The sequence below is a fragment of the Petromyzon marinus genome, chromosome 52, assembly GCF_048934315.1.
Source record: "Petromyzon marinus isolate PM22_M1 ecotype Great Lakes invasive population chromosome 52, UKy_Petmar_22M1.pri1.0, whole genome shotgun sequence".
NCBI classification, from domain to species: Eukaryota; Metazoa; Chordata; class Hyperoartia; order Petromyzontiformes; family Petromyzontidae; genus Petromyzon; species Petromyzon marinus.
This window is the reverse complement of record NC_133718.1, coordinates 7,487,101-7,507,440: the sequence shown is the minus strand read 5'-3', so window position 1 is coordinate 7,507,440 and position 20,340 is coordinate 7,487,101. Positions and strand designations below refer to the sequence as shown.

Genomic DNA, 20,340 nt, shown 5'->3' with positions numbered 1-20,340 from the left:
CTAAAAACGGAGTTCGTGCTTGTAAAGTCCACTGACCTGTGTAGTCCTTCCCATTGACGGTCAAGTGCAGAGCTGCAGGTCCCGATGTCCCTTGGGACGACGCAGGCGGCGACGGGGGCATGGCGGACGAATCCTCCCCACCTGAAAAAACCTTCAACAGAAAATCAATTTTTTTTTAAATCGGCAAACAAACAAAAAACGAACGTTTAAACCGCACAAACGTTCAAAATGTCCCCTTCGAAGGCGGAAAAGCGCTGAGCATCGAGTGTAACTGCTTGCACCATCCCACGAGTAGCTTAAGATGGCAATCAACAAAAGGGCGGGCTCCCGTAGAGTTTTTAAGGAAAGCGTTTTGCAATCTCCATTGCCGACGCGAGCACGGTTAAAAGTCACTTGAGGACACCACGTGCCTCCGCATGAAGCCAGTAAAACAATAAGACTCACAGCTATGAATACAAGAGACGGATTCACACGGTTTAGCTGACAACTCGCGGAACAGACGGTCACATGGATAGCAGACAACTGGCGGAACAGGCGAAACACTGCCGAGGACTGACTGAACAGTCAAGATTGCAAGCTTCAGTGATGTTGTTCTTTCACCCTAATTTACAACCGGGAGTGGTCTCTTTTTCACTGCATGTTGTGCAACGAGCACATAACCCTTGTTTGTGCCATATTTCCACACTTAGTAAATGAGATTATTTTGCAGCATTATGTAATGCATTACAGATGTGTTAACCATGCAATGCTTGAAACATATCTGTGGAAATAATGAGAGATACCCATCATAATGGGAAAAAAACAGCACGGGCAGGAAAACCATAAGATTTAAACAGCACAGAGTAACATTGTTACAGAAAGCGCACAGGGCTTTGTGCATTATGCAAAAAAAAATATCAGCAGTTCCTAAAGAACTGCATTGTGGTCCCCTTGTCTGATGTCACTATCAAAACAAATTTGACCGACAAAGTATTCTTCTGGGAACCATGCCAAGTGGTTATGCTTCTCAGAGGCAGACTGTGCAGCGGTGAACATTGGTGACTAAACGATACTGATGAGTCAAAATAGGAACAAAACCGATCTACAGCTGTCCATCTCTGTATCACTGCTGCTGCTGTCAGTCGGTCACATTTACTAAATTTTATTTTGATAAGTAAAATAAAATTGATAAAAATAAAATTAACAAAAGGTGACAGCAATGCATTTCTTTAGGATAGTTTTTGCATAATGCACAACGGTTGAGTCCTTTTTGTACAGCCCTTTGTGTCACTCTTGGATACAACTGCAACCGCCGGATAGATAAATTACTGCAGCAATTCCATACATTTCAGGGCCGTAGCTCTGTAACAAAAAATATATTGTTTAGTGTCATTTTTACAGAATCAACGGTATTATTTTCTTGTTTTTTTTTCTTCTTCTTCCGTGTTTGGAAATTTATAGCAGCAGCCAAAAAACTCTAAACAAACTCAAAATATATACAGTCGGTGTCAGGGTCGGAATTTAAACCACGACCTCCTGCATATCTGGAGGTAGTTAACATCTCGCCACCTTGACACCCCCCCTGCCCCCCCCCACTGCAAAAAATACAGGATCTCACTAAATAAAGTGATGAGGGGTTTCGGCATCCAAAGTATTAACTCCTATGAATTTTGACCTGACTGGATGTTTGAGTCCATATTGCGTGTGGAAGTAAAAACAATGCTTAAATCCATATACATAGGACATAAATTCGCTTATACTGGGCGCCGCGGTGACGAGATGTTTACTCCCTCGCCTGGTATGCAGGAGGTCGTGGGTTTAATCCCGACCCTGACGCCTGCTGTATATATGAGTTTGCATGTTCTCCCTACACATTTGGAAACATGCGTTAGGAGTATCTGGCTGCTATACATTTCCAAATGATAAGCCACTTCATTTAGTAATCAATTGTGGCCAGGTCGCTTCTGGAAAAAAGTGCTATATAGGTCAGTGGGCCTTGTAAGAGCCGTAAGACAGAAAGTGAGTGTATTATTTCTGTATATAGATTTGATGTACATCCGTCATACATTTGTTGACGGACTGGTTATATTTGATTTGGAATATCCCAATTGTGTAGAAACCCCCCTGTGTATCCTTAGTTCTTTCGGTAAAGTCACGTTGAAGGGAAACAACCGTTTATGTTATGGTCGAAACGTCGTGAGAATTTTTATTGTTTTATATATATTGTATTGTTTCCCTTCAACGTGACTTTACCGAAAGAACTAAGAATATGAATTACTGCAGTCACGAAAACTTTAAATCAAAGCCCCCCTGTGGTTAGACGCTCCGTTGGTTGAACCCATGGCGTCACTTCCGGTTTTTACACTATAAATAGGGGGGAGGGAGGGGCTCCGAGAAGAGCCGAGGGGGAGCGAGTGGATAGTCTTTTGGTCGTGCGGCAGGGTGACACAGTACGTGAACAGGCGAAGATATAACTTTAGAAAACGCTTGTTTTTGTGCAACTAAGAAATAAAGAAACAGTTTGATTTAAGACACCTCAAACACGCGTCAGACCTTTTGCTCCCGCAACTTAAGGGCGTAGCTTATTTTCTGGTACAAGAAAGCTGCGCCTAACAGGCCTTACCTGGTAAAATAAAATAGTTGTATCACTTGGCCAACTCGTAACCAATAGTAAATGTGCCTAATGATTAAACATTATTTGGTGATGCTGCTGCTGCGTTGGAAAGTGGCGCACAGGTACAGTACTTCATTAGATACCAATTGCAAAACTCAACACATTCGTCAACAACACTGCCATAATTGAACGAATATACATGGAACTAAATATTTACAATACATGCACGACGTTTCGGGCAATGGCCCATGGTCATGTGCTGGAAAAGGGCCATTGCTCATTGTGACCCATTCTACATTGCGCCTTTTGGAGGGTGGGGGAAGGAGTATTATTGACGAATGTTTTTTTTTCTATTGGTGTCCAATGAAGCCCCGTGTGTAGAGCACCAGTAAAACCACCGGCACCACTCCAGTGCTCGATTACAGGAGTGGCTTGCCCATATATCAATGGCCTTTTACCAGAATCAATAGACGGTATTGTTTGCTGTAGGCAAACTATAAATGGCACTCGGCGTTAAATTGCAAATATTGGCTAAAGAGCTAATGCACTATATATTGTCTTAATACGTGAGGCATCCAGTGTTGCTTTTGCAAGCTGGTAGCACCGCGGTTAGAATGCGTGGTGGTGAAAGTTGAGAATTTAAATCCTGGCTGAAGGTCGACGCAGTCTCTCATGCCACCGAAGTCGGTTGAATCTTAGTGCGTGTGTCTGTGTGTAGGCGCGTGACCCTGTGTGTGTGTAGGCGTGTGTGTGTAGGCGCGTGCCCCTCCCGTGTGTGTAGGCGTGTCTGTGTGTAGGCGCGTGCCCCTGTCTGTATGTAGGCGCGTGACCCTGTTTGTGTGTAGGCGTGTGTCTGTGTGTAGGCGTGTCTGTGTGTAGGCGCGTGACCCTGTGTGTGTGTAGGCGTGTGTCTGTGTGTAGGCGTGTGTCTGTGTGTAGGCGCGTGCCCCTGTCTGTGCAACTGTGGGGACTAATTACACCCTTTCTGAAAAGTTGAAAAGCAAGCCAGTATCAGGACTCTGGGTAAATGATAAAAAAATATCTATTCATGTTACTTTATTTAGTTTCATTTACTGTACAGTATTTATTACAGCATTACATGCAAATCTACAATATGTATTGTTATTTATGAGTTTAACAATGCTTCCATGTTTTGTTATTGAACCACAACACATGTTAAAACAGTGACCGCGTGTGCATTTAACTACAGTTCACTCGAGTACAGGGGCTCCTCTACTGACGAACGAGTTAGGTTCCAGAGGTCTGTTCGTAAGTCGATTTGTTCCAATTATACCCCTGTCGCTTCCAAATATGTTGTAGGGCATGTACACCAAACACGGGGAATTACTTTAAAGGTTGTATAATCTCCTGTAGATGCCACTGGTACTTAATGTTCTGCAGATGTAGATGCCACAGGTTCTTCATGTTCTGCAGATGTAGATGCCACTGGTTCTTCATGTTCTGCAGATGTAGATGCCACTGGTTCTTCATGTTCTGTAGATGTAGATGACACTGGTTCTTTATCTTCTGCAGATTTAGATGACACTGGTTCTTCACGTTCTGCAGAGGAGATGCAACTGGTTCTTCATGTTCTGTAGATGTAGATGACACTGGTTCTTCATCTTCTGCAGAGTAGATGCAACTGGTTCTTCATGTTCTGCAGATGTAGATGACACTGGTTCTTAATGTTCTGTAGATGACACCGGTTCTTCATGTTCTGCAAATGCAGATGCCACTGGTTATTCATGTTCTGTAGATGTAGATGCCAGTGGTTCTTCATGTTCTGCAGATGTAGATGGCACTGGTTCTTCATGTTCTGTAGATGCCACTGGTTCTTCATGTTCTGTAGATGTAGATGACACTGGTTCTTCATCTTCTGCAGAGTAGATGCAACTGGTTCTTCATGTTCTGTAGATGTAGATGACACTGGTTCTTCATCTTCTGCAGATGTATATGCCACCGCCGCAGCGGTTGAACTTACGACTCTTGTTCCAAACAGGCAACTGGACATACGGGGACATGTTTGTTTGTATCTATGAAAGTTCGTAAGTCGAATGTTCGTAAGTAGAAGAATCTCTGTACTGTGTTCCGACTTAACGACCGGGTCTCAGGAACGGAACCCCTTCCTACGTCGATGACCGCCAGTATTGTACTGAATGGCACGCGTACAGCAGTCGGAATCTGCCCCCCTTGCCATCTTAAGATTAATCATTCTGCTTTTGGACAGACTATGATTGATAGCATAACCATGCGACGGGGGCCTGAGTTCCCACTCACCATGAATAACATTCTCAACGTACAGGATTGACAGCCCCTATCTACACCCTCCTGTCTCAGTCAGAAGGAGGATGTCTTCTCGGACCCAAGACAATACTTCCAAATGTTATTTGGTGGTGGGGAGAGAGGGGGTCGGCGATAGGGGAGGAAAACCATAATGCGTGAATATTTTGTTACATTAAACCTGATGCAAATATTTCAAATATTCATGCTGGAATAAATCCCTGTGTATCGATATACGTAGTCACATGCGTTGGTGTACGGTGCTATTTCAGGAATATTTTGATGTTTTTTTTTTCCTGGATTTTCTGTTTGCACAGTCAACATAGTCACTTTAAGATGTTTTTCTTGTTCATGTTTTTTTTTGCGGTTGCACCCGATTCAAGAGTCGAATGGCTCACAGGGCTATACCAAAATAAATGGAACTATGAAACTATGCAAGCGGCCCTTATCGAGGGCCTCAACTGTAAAGGACGCGACCCACGCCTGTCAAGCGTGCATAAACGCGACCGAGTGGTGCAATGTTGCGCAATGAGCCACACGAGTTCTCTAAATCATCATCGGATCATTCCCTGAGGGGATGAGGAGGTGGTGGTGGTGGGAGCGGCTGATCCATCATCACCAGCTTAATAACTACATTTGGCAGGCAGCTTTGACGTTCGCGCACGCCGGCCACTGACTGAATTATCCCCACGTTGGCAACTCGACGACAAGGTGACTAAAGGTAACGTGGTTAAGTTTGTTTTTTTTCAAGCACACATTTTGTCGCTAATATAAGCGAGGCAAGGTGTTTTGTTTTAAGCCAGCGGTAGGTAGGGGGTCCGGTCGTCAACCAACCGCGGGTCTCTTAACGCGACTGTGGACGGCGCGCGTCACGCTCACTCGTTGACCGCGCGCGTTAAGTCGGTAATAATCCGTCACGCCGTGCCATTCAGTAATATAGTTTATTTTTGAGGGGTGGTTGTTGTCGCTGTTAATGTTTAAGCTCGCATTCTTAGTCGTTTTTTTTATTATTATTTACGCTGCTGTTAATTGAGGCGGGTGCCGCCGCCCGTCTACATTTCCCAGTTCGCACGGGCGGACGCAGCCAGGCACTCGACCCCGCATTGGTTGGAGGGCGCGCGAGGGGCGAAAGTGCCGCTCGCGATTGGCGCAAAATCTGCAACGTTGGCAGCGCCGACCAATCGCGCGCATGCAGGGTCGACGCTTCGCCTTAAGCGAACTACGCAATGTGAAAGCCTCGACACGAAAATCAAACGCATGTTTTAAAAAAACATTTCCACTTTTTAAAAAAACAAACGATAACCGCACCGTGTACAAGCGGCGGCTGTTCTAAGCAGTGCTTGATATAATAGCAGTGCCTAAATGCAACGAAACAACCGGAGGGCTGCTCGTTTTAATTGCTTAACGCGTCACGAGTCCGCGTCGATTCGCGGTAAAGGCACAACAGCTCCAAACGCGATGTTGTTGTTTTGTTGTTGTTGACGCCCTTTACCCCTCTTTTTAAAACATATAAATATCTGATCGCAATGTCGAATGTCTCTCAGTCGCTCACCTCAAGTGTGGTCGGCGTTCGGGTTTTATGGTACAATTCCCCGCTCGGTTGCTGCGCGGGTGTTTTTTTTTGGTGGTTGGCAGTGGTGGGTGGTGGTTGTTGGTGGTGGGTGGTGGTTGTTGGTGGTGGTTGTGTGTGGGTGGTGGTTGTTGGTGGTGGTTGTGTGTGGGTGGTGGTTGTTGGTGGTGGTTGTTGGTGAGTGGTGGAGGCGTCGTCTCGCGCTAGCGCGCCTCTTGTTGACCCAACCAGCGGCGGCAGCGGCAGTCAGCGACGCGCTTCGATTGTCGCGACGCTCAACTTGACGCTGCGCGTTGGGTGCGAGCGAGCGAGCGAGGGACGTCTCGAGGTCCACGGTGATTCTTCAGCGCACCGGTGTGGAGGAGGCACTGGTGGCCCCTGGGTGGCCTTTAGTGTGAGGCCCCTGACATGCGGGCCCCCCACCGACAATACGCAACAAGTGGGAAACACCCACCCCCCCCACAGCCCACCATCTCCATCGATCATGGCTGTCAAAGAACAAAAATGGTTTCAGATGTTGTGGAGGGCCCTCGACACTTGGCGATGTCTTCTTGTCGGCGAAAGTGGCCCCACTCCTCTGAAAATGAGTGAAGAGCGCTGCTCTAAGGATTAGCCATAATCCTGGTTCGCCACGAAGACGGCAAACAACACGCGTGGGAAAAAGAAAAAAAATCTCCCATCTGTTACATCTGGCTGGGATAGAGTGTTGCCCCGTCGCATGCGTGGCTTTTCGCATAGTGCTCCGGTTGCCTGCCACGTGGAAACGCTCATTGTCCGATAACACCCACTGAAGCCTGAATATCAATTGACGTCTCTAGCTTGCATATGGTCTCTAATCAATGTAATTCTAAATGTGCACCACTCCATCCTGTTACGAACAATTTCCTCGCACGATTTCCATTTTCTTTTATTAACCATGTTTTTATATTCACGTCACAGCAGGTATGAATATGCATTCGTCATTGTTTTTAATACTCCAAGTACTAAGGCATGTTTGAAAGCTTTACGCAATCTATGCTATGCGCCTAATTTTCTTCGTTACAACTGCGCTTTCAAATGCACCTCCCTGGTCGTCTGGAACGCCCTTCCTTGAAATATTAAGAATCCACTGGAGCTAATCACTTTTAAATCGAGATTGTAAACTAATTTTTCGAGAACTGCTTTTTGTGTTTAGTTTCTTGTCCTTACCTGCACCTCCGATTACCACGGTTGGCTACGTACGGCGTGAAAGAAGTTGAACATGCATACTTGTATTATCCATTTTCCTACGCTGAAATATCCCAGGACTGCGTGTTCTTAGTTTTGCACCTGAGGTCTCGCTTGCTTGCAAGAGACTTTTGCCTCACTGGGTGCCCCTTCGCCTGGTTGTAAAGTTCAGGTGTGTACGTACGTATGGACAGTCCGTCTGTATGCATGTGCGTCTCACTGGGTGTTGCAGAGCCGAGCGGGATGTTGAAAGCTGAGAACTGGCGTGGGTGGCAGCCACCAGCAGCAGCAGCAGCAGGGGCGGTGGGCAAGGAGGTGTACCAGCGCAGCGGGCACAGTGACGTGCTAATGGCCGGCCTCAACGAGCTGCGACGATCCAGCGCCCTCCTCGACGTCGTTTTGAGGACGGCAAACAACGGAGGTGCAAACTAATTGCTTCTTCCCCAGCCGGTTGAGCGTTGGCACGGGTGTCCAAGGTCAAAGGAGGTCGAAGTGACCTCATTCTCAAGTTCAAGAGGTACTTTTACTCTTTGGTTCTATTCGGTAAAGTCACATAAAAGTATAAAACAACAAAAAATGCACGACGTTTCGGCCACAACACAAGTGGCCTTCATCAGGTGAAGGGACCAGACTGTCTCGAGGACAGCACTGGAGTGAACACAGCCAAGCTCAGACCGCGACCTTTAAGCTTGTGTGAGTGGAATTAAAGTGCCTTGACAAAGGAATTAGCATAAAAATCAGCATTTCATTGCCAGACTTAGCATGATGAACGGTGTAGAAGGGGTGAACATGTGCAGACCGGCGAGGGGGGGAGGGGGAGTTTACATATTGATGGTGTGAAAAGGGAATTTAAGCAGCTGCGAAAGTTTGGGATACCACTACTTGAAAAAATATACTGTACCATTGAAAATTAGTTTAATGTTTGGTTCGATTTAGAACATCTTTCCAATGGTTGCTTAATTTGAAACCATCTTCTCGGTTGAAATTGTGTCTGTGTTTGTAAATCTGAATTGCCTCGTGAACACATCTCTGATAAAAACCCGTGGGTTTGCAAAGAACCTTGGTATCGGAGAAAATTATATCGTGATCACCCACAGCGTTGTAACAGTGATCAGCTACGGCAGAAGAATTCGTTCTGCCGTGTTTCAAATCTGATTTGTGCTCGCGAATTCGATCAGAGACATGTCGTTTCGTCTCCCTGATATAGCAGTCACCACAGGTGCAGATCAATCTGTAAACTCCGGGGTACTGTAAGTCAGGAATGACATTCTTCACGGAAGGGATCAGGTCACGGATTTTGTGTACTGTATTGAACTGGACCAGGATCTTGTGTTTGTTTAGAATTTTGGAGATCTTTTTAGTAACGCCTGCTCTATATGGCAGTGTGATGGTTTTGATTGGAGTATCAAGTGGTTATTTCTGTATGGAGGGAGAAACAGCTTGGCGGATGGTATGGTCAGAGTATCCATTCCTTTTGAGGGCCAGATGCACATGTTTTAATTCACTGGTCAGGTGGTGTTGGTCCGAAATGCAATGAGCCCTGTGGTATAACGTTTTGATGAGGTAATTATTTTGCGTCGGGTGGTGGTGGGAATCAGGTTTCAAGTAGGAATCTGTGTGGGTGGGTTTCCTGTAGACAGAATGTCCCAATGAGCCATCAGGTCTCCTCTCAAACAGAACATCCAAGAATGGCAGCTTGCCATCTTTCTCCACTTCCATGGTGAATTAGATAGCGGGGTGTCTGGAATTAATGTGGTCTAGGAAAAGGTTCAAAGCCGGGAGGCCATGTGGCCAAATGACAAAGGTGTCGTCTACATATCTCTTCCACAGGGAAGGTTTGAGGGTGAAAGTCTGGATGGCGTCTGATTCAAATTTCTCCATGAAAATATTGGCTATCACTGGTGACAAGGGGGATCCCATGGGGGTACCCTAATTTTGTTTGTAGAAAGAGCCATTCCAAGTAAAGTAGGTATTGTTGAGGCAGTGCCTAACCAGTGCAGGTGTATCGGGGTCTAGTCCATGTTGGACCAAATTTTCAGCTATTTCAATGGTATCAGGTACTGGGACCTTGGTGAACAAAGAGACCACATCGAAGCTGACAAGGATATCGTCAGGGGACAGTACAATGTCTTTGACCATAGAGACCAATTGGGCTGAGTTAAGTACTGCTGAGGCGGTCTTGCCAGTGAAAGGCAGCAAGGTATCTGACAGAAAACGGGCTTGTCTATGGATAGGGGACTTGATCGTGTATGCGATGGGTCGTAGTGGGGTGCCTTCTTTATGAATCTTGGGAAGACCATAGAATCTTGGGGGTCTTGCAGCAGAAGGTTTTAGGGAGGGACGTTTAGTTGGGTCGATTAGGGAGGTCAAACTTGTGATGATCTTGTTGGTTTAGGAATAGGTTTTACCCTTTTAACTGGCACAAAAACTGACACCTTTATTCAAGGCATCATGTTTGCAATAACCACAACACAAGCAGTCAAAATGCAAACAAAAAAGACAACTCTGATAATAATATGCATTGTTTGCATTTTGACTGCTTGTGTTGTGGTTATTGCAAACATGATGCCTTGAATAAAGGTGCCAGTTTTTGTGCCAGTTAAAAGGGTAAAACATATTCCTATATCTTGTTACTGGCAAAGGAGGTCTCATAATGATCTTGTTGGTTTTTATCGCAAGGCTATTAGTAGGGTCATTTTACATTTTTGAGTAACTTCCATCGTTGAGCAGATTCTGGATTTTGTTGTATGAATCTTTATCCATAATTACAGTAGTGTTGCCTTTACCGGCTGAGCGGATGACTATGTCATGTCTGTTTTTTAAATTCGCGAGTTCAGAGCGTTCATTTTTGCTGATGTTGCTAATGGGTTTCTTTGCATTCTTAAGAATAGTGGCTATTTCAGCTCTCACAACGTCTGCAATGTCATTCCTGACTTACAGTACCCCGGAGTTTACAGATTGATCTGCACCTGTGGTGACTGCTATATCGGGGAGACAAAACGACATGTCTCTGACCGAATTCGCGAGCACAAATCAGATTTGAAACACGGCAGAACGAATTCTTCTGCCGTAGCTGATCACTGTTACAACGCTGTGGGTGATCACGTTATAATTTTCTCCGATACCAAGGTTCTTTGCAAACCCACCAGTTTTTATCAGAGATTTGTTCACGAGGCAATTCAGATTTACAAACACAGACACAATTTCATCCGAGAAGATGGTTTCAAATTAAGCAACCATTGGAAAGATGTTCTAAATCGAACCAAACATTAAACTAATTTTCAATGGTACAGTATATTTTTTCAAGTAGTGGTATCCCAAACTTTCGCAGCTGCTTAAATTCCCTTTTCACACCATCAATATGTAAACTCCCCCTCCCCCCCTCGCCGGTCTGCACATGTTCACCCCCTCTACACCGTTCATCATGCTAAGTCCGCCAATGAAATGCTAATTTTTATGCTAATTCCTTTGTCAAGGCACCTTAATTCCTCTCACACAAGCTTAAAGGTCGCGGTCTGAGCTTGGCTGTGTTCAATCCAGCGCTGTCCTCGAGACAGTCTGGTCCCTTCACCTGATGAAGGCCACTTGTGTTGTGGCCGAAACGTCGTGATTTTTTTATTTTTTTATTTTATTTTTTGTTGTTTTATACTTTTACGTGACTTTACCGAATAGAACCAAAGAGTATGGATCCTTGCAGTCACGAAAGCTTCAAATCTAGAATCAAGAGGATTTTGTTTAACCAGCTTAGAACTCAAGAGACGGGAGAGAGTCTCATTTGCAAGAGTGAGCTGGGTTATGCTGATGATAAGCATGTATCATGAGCATAATATCAATATTAATAAATTAATCGATACATTGCCGCAGCCATATTACGTACTGCATGTTTAAGGACAATTTAAGATGTTTTGTGGGCGTTTCAGATCGCTGACATTTCATATAAATTTAAAAATGTCTTTGTTCAGTCAACCAATGCCATGTCACATCGCTTTTGGCAGAAAAGCAGGAAAGTAACAGCATGAAAGTGAATACACTTCTGGTGATGTCATGTTTTTGGATCGTCTAAAATTTCCTATCTACGCTGAATTCTGAGATGAATCCAAACATTTGGAACGAATTCCTAGGACTCACCAGTTGATCAATCCCCCCACACGCCAACATCCACCACAAGGGGAGTTTCACTGTCGTTGCCAAAGATGTCCTGGTGATTGTGTATTCTAGCTCTGCACGAGATATTCCACGAGGCATTGTTGTCCTTCCCCCCATGCCTCCCATTTCTCACGGTTGGCTATGTACGGCGCGAAAAAAAGTTCAACGCACGTACGCACATTACACATTGCGACTGTTCGTCCCAGGTGGAGTCCACGAGCTGAGCTGCCATCGTCTCGTCCTGGCCGCTTGCAGCCCCTACTTTGCCGCGATGTTCTCGGGAGGACTGCGCGAGAGCCGACAAGCCCACGTGGACCTCGGAGACAGCGTGGATCCACAGGTGCCCCTCACTCTGCACCTCCCACCCCCCTACCCCCACTCCTTATCAGTATTTCCTGTACGTTAATGTTAAAATCTCCTCCGACAACGATGTTCAGCCTTCCAGAAGGCCGAATGAAGTTAGCTGTGAAAGATTGACTTGAAACATACCTGGCAGAGGGGAATCTCTCGACTAGACCACTATTTAACACGGTAATATGGACAGTTCTGTTCCATTCGTGTTATTCCTTAACACGGAAAAGATGCGATTGCAGATTGACGCTGAGCATGCGAAGCAAGTCCACCACGAGGATTACCCCCCCACCAAAAAACGCGGCGCTTTTGTTGCTAGTTGATTTTTTTTCCCCTTGACGACTTGAATCGTGCCTCCCGGCTCTCCGTCCGCGCGCGGGGCGCAGGTGCTGGAGCAGCTGGTGGGCTTCGCGTACACTGGGCGCGTTGAGCTGGCGGAGGAGAGCGCCGCTCAGCTGCTGAGCGCCGCCGACATGCTGCAGTTCGGCGACGTGCGCGAGGCCTGCGCCGCCTTCCTGTGCCGCTGCATCTCGCCCGACTCCTGCCTCTCCCTGCTGGCGCTCGCCGACGCTCACGCCTGCGCCCGGCTGCGCACTCTGGCGCTGCAAGCCTGCCTGGAAAGGCAAGGGGAGAGGGCGCGCCGGATTTGGAGCACCGCTGTCACGCGATATGCTCCTTCTCCTAGCCTCTGGCTGCGTTTGAATAGCCGCGATTGTAATGGGAGGCAGTCGTGGCACAGTCGTGACACCTGCGCCGCACATCACTCCAGTGGTAGTTGCAGCGTCGGCTTTCAAAATGTTTCGTAGCTGACCTTGTGCTGTCCCCGGTTTATTGTGGCAGGCTGGAGGCCGGAGGATTCACAACCCAGATCATGAATCGAGTGTTGTGTTATAAACTTGAGGGCTATTTTTCTTGCAGTCATGCTGCTGTAGTAGTTGAACACGGTAGGCCCAAAGTGGCGTGTCATGGAAAACGCCCGCATCCCATCACCCTGGCCATCCGGCCCCCTTTGTTGGTAACGAAGACACGCCGGGTTAACGACACATTTATACGAACACGATCTAATCAAAAATACCTTTATTATGAATAATATGCCGCGAAAGCCCACGTGTCAAACCGACTGCTAAGTCGCTGGGCTTCCTCCTGCCGCACGCGCGTAGTTTTGAGCAAGCGTGCCAGGACCACCAATTCCCGCTCCTGTCGGCGGACGTCATTGCCGAGCTCCTGTCGAGCGACGAGCTGGAGGCCACGGAGGAGACGCACGTCATGCAGGCCCTCGCTCGCTGGGCCCAACACGACAGCGATGCACGCAGGTACGGACGTACAAAGACACAGATCCCCCCCCCACCCCGTGTAGCCTTAATCGACTGTTGGGGCAAGTGCTGTTAGCGAGCACCTATGAAGGCCGGCACGGCACATCAGGGGGTGGGTGACCAACACCACGCCCGGCCGCCTTTGTCTCCCCAGTGGCGATGTTTACACACCGCACTAGATACTCATTTGAGGCTGAGTCTATGTAGGGGAGGTGCAGGACCGGTTCAGATAATCGTCACTGGTGTTGGCCGTGAGCGGGAATCGAACCCGGGTCGTTCGGTTTATAGTGCAGCGCGCTAACCGCTACACTACCGCTCCCCACTACTGCCCCCCCCCACATAAATCCGTACACACACATGTACACATTCAGTCTATAGACTGTAGAGCACGTTTTGTTTGTGAGATCCCCCGCAAAGCCTACTTAGACTATTTGGGCAAGGCTTAGCAAACTTAATGTGTTACCCCATTGGGGTTTGATGTGCTCACGAAGGCATGGGCAGGGTCCTGGTTTAGTGCGATAACTGGCGCACTGTCCCCGCCCCGTGCAGACCTCACCTCCCGCGTCTGCTCCGCTGCGTACGCCTGGGGCTACTGTCCAAAGAGTTCCTCTCCGCGACTCTCAACGGGGGCGATGGGGGCGTCTTCTCAGGAGAGCCGCCCTGCCGCATTGCCCTTGAAGAGGCCCTCGCGTGGAGGAGGTCCTCGATGCAGAGCTCCGAGTTGGGGACCATGGCTCATCCACGGAGAAACTCTTTGACGATGTTTTTGATAGCGGGAAAAACCTTCGCTTCCGATATGGTGCGTTATTAGCATCACCGTTTACATGCTTTGCTTTTTTTTAAGTTTAGAATTTTATCATATTCACCGTACTATAGGCATCCATGTCCGAGATAAATTGTCAATTCCAAACTCTTGCAGAGCAAGATATCACAGAACAACTTCTGAGAACCCTTCAAGGGACTTTTTTTAGCCTCACACTAGTGGTCACACTTTCTCACACACATTTCTAGAGACATGTCCATGCCTTGACAGTCAAACCCATATTTATTCTTGGCTGGACTTTTAAGAAATCGTCAGTGACCAGGCTGAAACAATCAATACACTCTACTTGATAACCAGGTTTAATCATGTGTGGCTGAAATCCAGATTTGAAACCAGATTCGAACCCAGGATCTCAGCGTGTTCTCACACAGTACTCTTTACTCATGAGTCACCGGGCCACCTCATTGGTCAAAATATGTATTTGAACCCAGGATCTCATGAGTGCTTGTAAAGTTGACCTCAAGAATATTTTTACCTATGTGACTTTACCGAATAGAACCAAAGAGTATGGATTTTTACCTACGTGACTTTACCAAATAGAACCAAAGAGTATGGATCCTTGCAGTCACGAAAGCTTCAAATCTAGAACTCAAGAATATTCCCCACTGCCTTAAATAATGCAATTAGAGCCACCCCTACAAAACAAAAACATGGAACATTTTAGCGCGGGGCGTTAACCGCTACACTCCAGCTCCGCGGTACACGTGAATGAAACCACCGATTTCAATGAACTGCAATGTAGTTATCGGTCAAAGCAGGCAACACAAACAACAAAAGAGTTTCCCTCTGTTGTGCCTCACACCGCAGCTCTTCTCCGTCAGCCGTCACACGGGCTCGCTGACGCCGCGCCGCTCGCTGCCCCGGCAACTCAAGCAGTCATCGGCATGCGCCATGGGCCAGCGCATCCTGGTGACGGGCGGCAGGGCCCAAGCGGTGCTCACGGAGGGAGGCCGGGCCCCCGCCGGCGTGTGCCAGGCCGAACGAGCCACGTGGGTCTACGATACGGCGGAGGACGAGTGGAGCCCGGGGCCAACCCTCGGCCTCACCAGGTTGGCGGCGCTTGGCGGCGGGATTTACGGCGGAGCAACGTCGGGCGTCCGACCCGTGGAGTCACGTCGAGTCTCTAATCGGGGAGAAAAGGTTCACTCTCGAAGCTCGCGGTACGTGCGCCAAGTCGCACGTCTCACGATCGGTTCGGTTTATTTTGTTGTTGCGACGTTTGCAACGGGGTTTCTATGAACCCTGCAGCCGCCACAGCTGCTACATTCTCCACAATGTAAACAAATCATTGATTCTTGATTCAAATAGTGAGCTCGAATCGCAACAATGGATCGAATTGTCAGGGGAAGGAGTGGGGGGGGGGGTGCATGAGGTGAATCGTTATAGCCAGAGTTGCATGTTGCACACGGAGTATGATTAGAAAAATAGTTAAAACACTACCTTCAGTGCCATGGGCACAGGCTACCACAGTTGTGGTGTTTGGAAGGATGACTGAGTGTCCCCGACTCCTTGTCCCTGCGAGGTACGCGCACGCGTCCACGGAGCTGGACGGCCGCGTGTACGTGGCCGGAGGCTACACGGTGGTCACCGCAGTGTTCCCCATGTCCATGTCGGAGCCCCTCAAAGAGGTAACGGCTTGGTGCGTCACCCCCCCCCCCCCGCCTCCAACAATTGTGATTCTGTGCGTCTCTCCATATGGGAAAAGACGCGTGGGTGCAGCCTTAAACGCTTAAATGACTTGCTTTTGAATGCTTTATAAGCAGAACATTCCAGCCCAAGCTCTGCTTTACAGTTTCAGCCTGGGGGTGTTTATTAAATGTTTTAAGTCCTGACATGTGTTCGTCAACCACTGCGCCGCCGCTCTTGTTAATCCGAGAAAAGGATGAACAAGAAAGAGCCTTGGCAGTCGGTAAGATTTTCTCGTGACAAATTAAATCAGAGTTGAGGCCCGTTCATCACTGAAACGACATTGTAAATTGTACTCACCACGTAGAACTGTAGCAACACGACCGCTCTCTGATAGCTGGCGCCGAACTCTGCCACACGCATGGGCTTGTGGGAGCCTCGGTACCGATGAAGTGATTGTATTTTAGTTTTTATTCCGGTTCCACTCTGATGACGGAGTAGAATCGGAAAAAAAAACTGGAATGTGAACTGGTTAACCTGACGTTAAAAAAAAATTCCGAGCAATCACTCGCTGCAGCTGAAAAAAACACGAACACCCCCTTACGTGATTCCTCATTCCATCTTTGCCCGTGCAGGTGGAGTGCCTACACTCCGGTGCGTCTGAGTGGAAGCCCGTGGCCCCCATGCCCCACGGACTCAGTTACCTCGCCATGGCCGGGAGCAAAGGCAAACTCTACGTGTTTGGCGAGACGGAGTTCGTACCGCCGGTAAGACGCTGACACGGGCACCAATGGCGGCGCGCCAAGCCGGTGCCGTTCAGGACCTGCGCACGAATCCGGGATTGCGGTTGCGCCACTTGTGATGAAAATTGGGTTCTTGAGCATTGATGTTCCCGGCGCCATGTGCTTCACGCTCACCGTTAGCCCCCTTGTGTACCGCGCGTCATACTCTGCGTTGTTCGTGGACGTAACGATTCACGACACCTTTCAATCCCCCCGCCGCTTTACCCCTCAATTTGATTAAATGTTACGGTTCAGAATTGATCTATTCGGGTCAATATTCCGCTCCCTTTGTCTCGTTTTTACCACCTCGTTGGTATTGTTTTAATTGCTCATTCAGCCTAACAGAAACAATAGCATTTTATTGGCCAAAATAGATGTGACGCATGTATCGTGAGCCTTAGGAATTGTTGTTTATTTAAGAATTACCACAATTGATTTGTTTACTTTTTGCCGGCACGGTTGTACAGTTTTGTTCTTCCGTTTAGCCTAAATGTAATGAGCACATCATTTGCATAAAATATTAAATTCTCTCACACACAAGCATTTATTTCCCTCCAATTTTATTCTGTATCACCACGCACACCCCCTACCGTATCGCCACGCGTCCCATCACGCGTATCACACGCATGTCACCACGCGTGACTCGCACATCGCCACGCATATCACACGCGTGTCACCGTGTGTAGCATGCGCTTCGCCACGCAGGCCGTACCACCGCGCGTATCACCGCGCGCGTGCGTCTCCGGCAGGCCGTGCAGCGCTACTGCCCGGCGTCGCGCTCGTGGTCGGTGATCGGGCCGTGCCCGCTGCGCTGCCGCTTCTCCGCCGCGGCGGCCCTGGGGCCGGACGTCTACGTGGTGGGCGGCGAGGGCAGCCGCGAGGTGCGGCGCTTCGACTGCGCGGCCCACCGCTGGTGGCGTGCCGCCCCCATGGCGAGCGCTCGCACCAGCCCCGCGGCCGTGGCCGCCGCGGGGCGCGTGTACGTGGCGGGAGGATACAATGGCACCAGCCGCAGCGCCGACATGGAGTGCTACTGCCCGCGGGGCGACACGTGGGCACCCGCGGGCGGCACGCCGGGCCTCTGCGTCACGGCCCTGGTGTGCGTGCCGGCCGGCGGCACTTGACGGACGAGGAGGAGGGTGAGGAGGCCGCGATGAGAACCTAGGTCAGCCAAGTCGGTCGCGGTCGATTCGCCACCGGAATGAAGGCCTAGCCCTAAGCAGCTAAGGAACTCGCTCACGACCGCACGATGTAGCAAGCCACCCCGGCGCCTGCTCGCGAGCCAATTTCATCGCTCCGTCTCGTCGGTGGACGTCGTCGAAATAAAATTACTTCCGCGTTTCATTCAAGAACAGATTCTCTACTTTTTTTTAAACATACGCGGATAAAAAAAACTAAATCATTTATTCGCACACACAGGATACGATGCGTGTGTCGTGTGCGTGGGAATTTTTTTAATCGCCGAATCGGTGCATTGTTACATGCCACGTGTGTGCAACAGGTTTAACAATCTTCTTTGGTTCTTTCGGTAAAGTCACGTAGAATGATAATAAAATAATAAATTGATAAAATAAAATAACACAATAATATTCTCACGACGTTTCGGCCACAACACAAGCGGCCTTCATCAGGTGAAGGGGGCGAGACTGTCTGGTAGGACAGCGCTGGAGTGAGACAGTCTCGCCCCCTTCACCTGATGAAGGCCGCTTGTGTTGTGGCCGAAACATCGTGAGAATATTATTGTGTTATTTTATTTTATCAATTTATTATTTTATTATCATTCTACGTGACTTTACTGAAAGAACCAAAGAAGATGAATCATTGCAGTCACGAAAGCTTTAAATCGAGGTTTAACAATGCATCCAATCATCAATTATTGCACTCATGATGCACGCACCCAATCACTCGGGCGGCAGGTTGGCAGTGCCTCACAGCCAAAAGAACCTGGGTTCCATTCCCGAATTAAATGCCTTTTGTCGTGGAGTTTATATTTACTCCCCCTGATCTGCATGGGTTTCCTCCGGGTTTTCAAGTGCCTGCCCATAGGTAAAAAAACAACTAAATTTAACATCCCAATGCTCAAAATGTACCTGCAAATTACTTTATTGGTATTACGCTCATCAACATCATCCCCTACTGCGAAAACTTGGCAGGCTCCTTCAAGAAAACGAGTCTTGAGACTCACCGATATTTTCCTGGGTAAGCGACCATAATTATAACAATACGCCTACAAATGTTTTGTGATTTATGAAAATGACATCCTGACGTTACTTTTAAGCTAATTGAGCAAACAGAACTATATAAATTTTGATTTAAAGCTTTCGTGACTGCAGTAATTCATATTCTTAGTTTTTTCGGTAAAGACACGTTGAAGGGAAACAACAAAATAATAAAAAATATATAAAACAATAAAAAAATTCTCACGACGTTTCGACCATAACTCAAACACCTGAAGACGACCGTTTGAGTTATGGTCGAAACGTCGTGAGAATTTTGTATTGTTTTATATATATTTTATTATTTTGTTGTTTCCCTTCAACGTGACTTTACCGAAAAAACTAAGAATAAGAACTATATAATTTGAAAAACAATATGAAGGCATATTCTTTGGGTCTTTCGGTAAAGTCACGTAGATAGGTTCAAAGAAAATAACAAAAAAACTACGTTTCGATCGCAACACAAGCGGTCGTCTTCAGGTAAAGGGGGGGGGGGGGGGGCTGAAGACGACCCCGCTTGTGTTGCGATCGAAACGTCGTAGTTTTGTTATTTTCTTTGAACCTATCTACGTGACTTTACCGAAAGACCCAAAGAATATGAATTCCTGCAGTCACAAAAGCTTTAAGTCAATATGAAGACGGTTTCATTGAGACAAGAATTACTTTCTTGAACCAAATTGACTGTGAAAATCCTTTTGTTTGGAATTACCACGGAAATAGAAATAAAACATGCCGGAAAGTGTTCTCATGGATTTCTACTGTTTGTAAGGAATAAAAATGTGCACGGTTGGTATAAATGTTCCTGGTTATTCTTACATTGGTGTTATCGATTGAGCTGGTGTGGTTGAACAGATCCCAGTCATTTGAAATAACTACGAATAATGTATAAATGATATTTGTTCATTGGTAACTATGACAAACCGTGACTAAGTTGCAAGATATGTTAATTGGCGCACGCTGATTTAACAAACGAAATTGCAGTTACATTTTTATTTAAAGCTTTCGTGACTGCAGGGATTCATATTCTTGGTTCTTTCGGAAAAGTCACGTAGAAGGGAAACAATAAAATAATAAAAATATAAAACAATAAAATTATTACGACGTTTCGACTGCAACACAAGCAATCATCATCAGGTGTGAAAACCACAGCAAGAAAATTTGAAAAAAGTGGCGTTTTTTTTAACGTTAGCACCACGGAGAGCGATTTGGCAGTTATTCAGATGGACGAGTCCATCTATTTTGATTTAAAGCTTTCGTGACTGCAGGGATTCATATTTTTGGTTCTTTCGGTAAAGTCACATAGAAGGGAAACATTAAAAAATATATATTTTTATTATTTTATTGTTTCCCTTCTATGTGACTTTACCGAAAGAACCAAGAATACGTAGAAGGGAAACAAAATAATAAAAAATATATATATATTTTTATTATTTT

At 47.1% G+C, this 20,340-nt stretch overlaps 2 protein-coding genes across 9 annotated transcripts in view; one reads left to right on the top strand and one right to left on the bottom strand.

The window, feature by feature from the left end:
* Positions 1-6,877, bottom strand: part of LOC116953590 (xanthine dehydrogenase-like) — a 94,584-nt gene extending 87,707 nt beyond the window's left edge. The window contains exons 1-2 of one of the 2 annotated variants that reach the window (XM_032973918.2): positions 6,426-6,877; positions 37-151 (exon numbers count right to left, since the gene is read on the bottom strand). In XM_032973918.2, coding sequence (XP_032829809.2) covers positions 37-121 — 85 coding nt within the window. In that variant the 5' untranslated portion in view covers positions 122-151; positions 6,426-6,877. Of the gene's footprint in view, positions 1-36; positions 152-444; positions 1,554-6,425 lie in introns of those variants that run through there. The other variant, XM_032973919.2, reaches the window with a different exon arrangement.
* Positions 2,376-19,703, top strand: LOC116953591 (kelch-like protein 25). 7 transcript variants are annotated; one of them, XM_032973923.2, is made up of 10 exons: positions 2,376-2,605; positions 7,882-8,070; positions 12,002-12,135; positions 12,533-12,768; positions 13,307-13,459; positions 14,009-14,258; positions 15,090-15,331; positions 15,805-15,910; positions 16,544-16,675; positions 17,440-19,703. In XM_032973923.2, the coding sequence occupies exons 2-10, from the start codon at positions 7,893-7,895 to the stop codon at positions 17,812-17,814; spliced, it is 1,806 nt and encodes a 601-aa protein (XP_032829814.1). In that variant the 5' UTR covers positions 2,376-2,605; positions 7,882-7,892; the 3' UTR covers positions 17,815-19,703. The 7 variants fall into 7 exon arrangements, with proteins under 7 accessions (XP_032829814.1, XP_032829816.1, XP_032829813.1 ...); XM_032973925.2 differs by having other exon boundaries at positions 2,394-2,429; XM_032973922.2 differs by having other exon boundaries at positions 2,599-2,715.
* Positions 19,704-20,340: the final 637 nt, after the last annotated feature.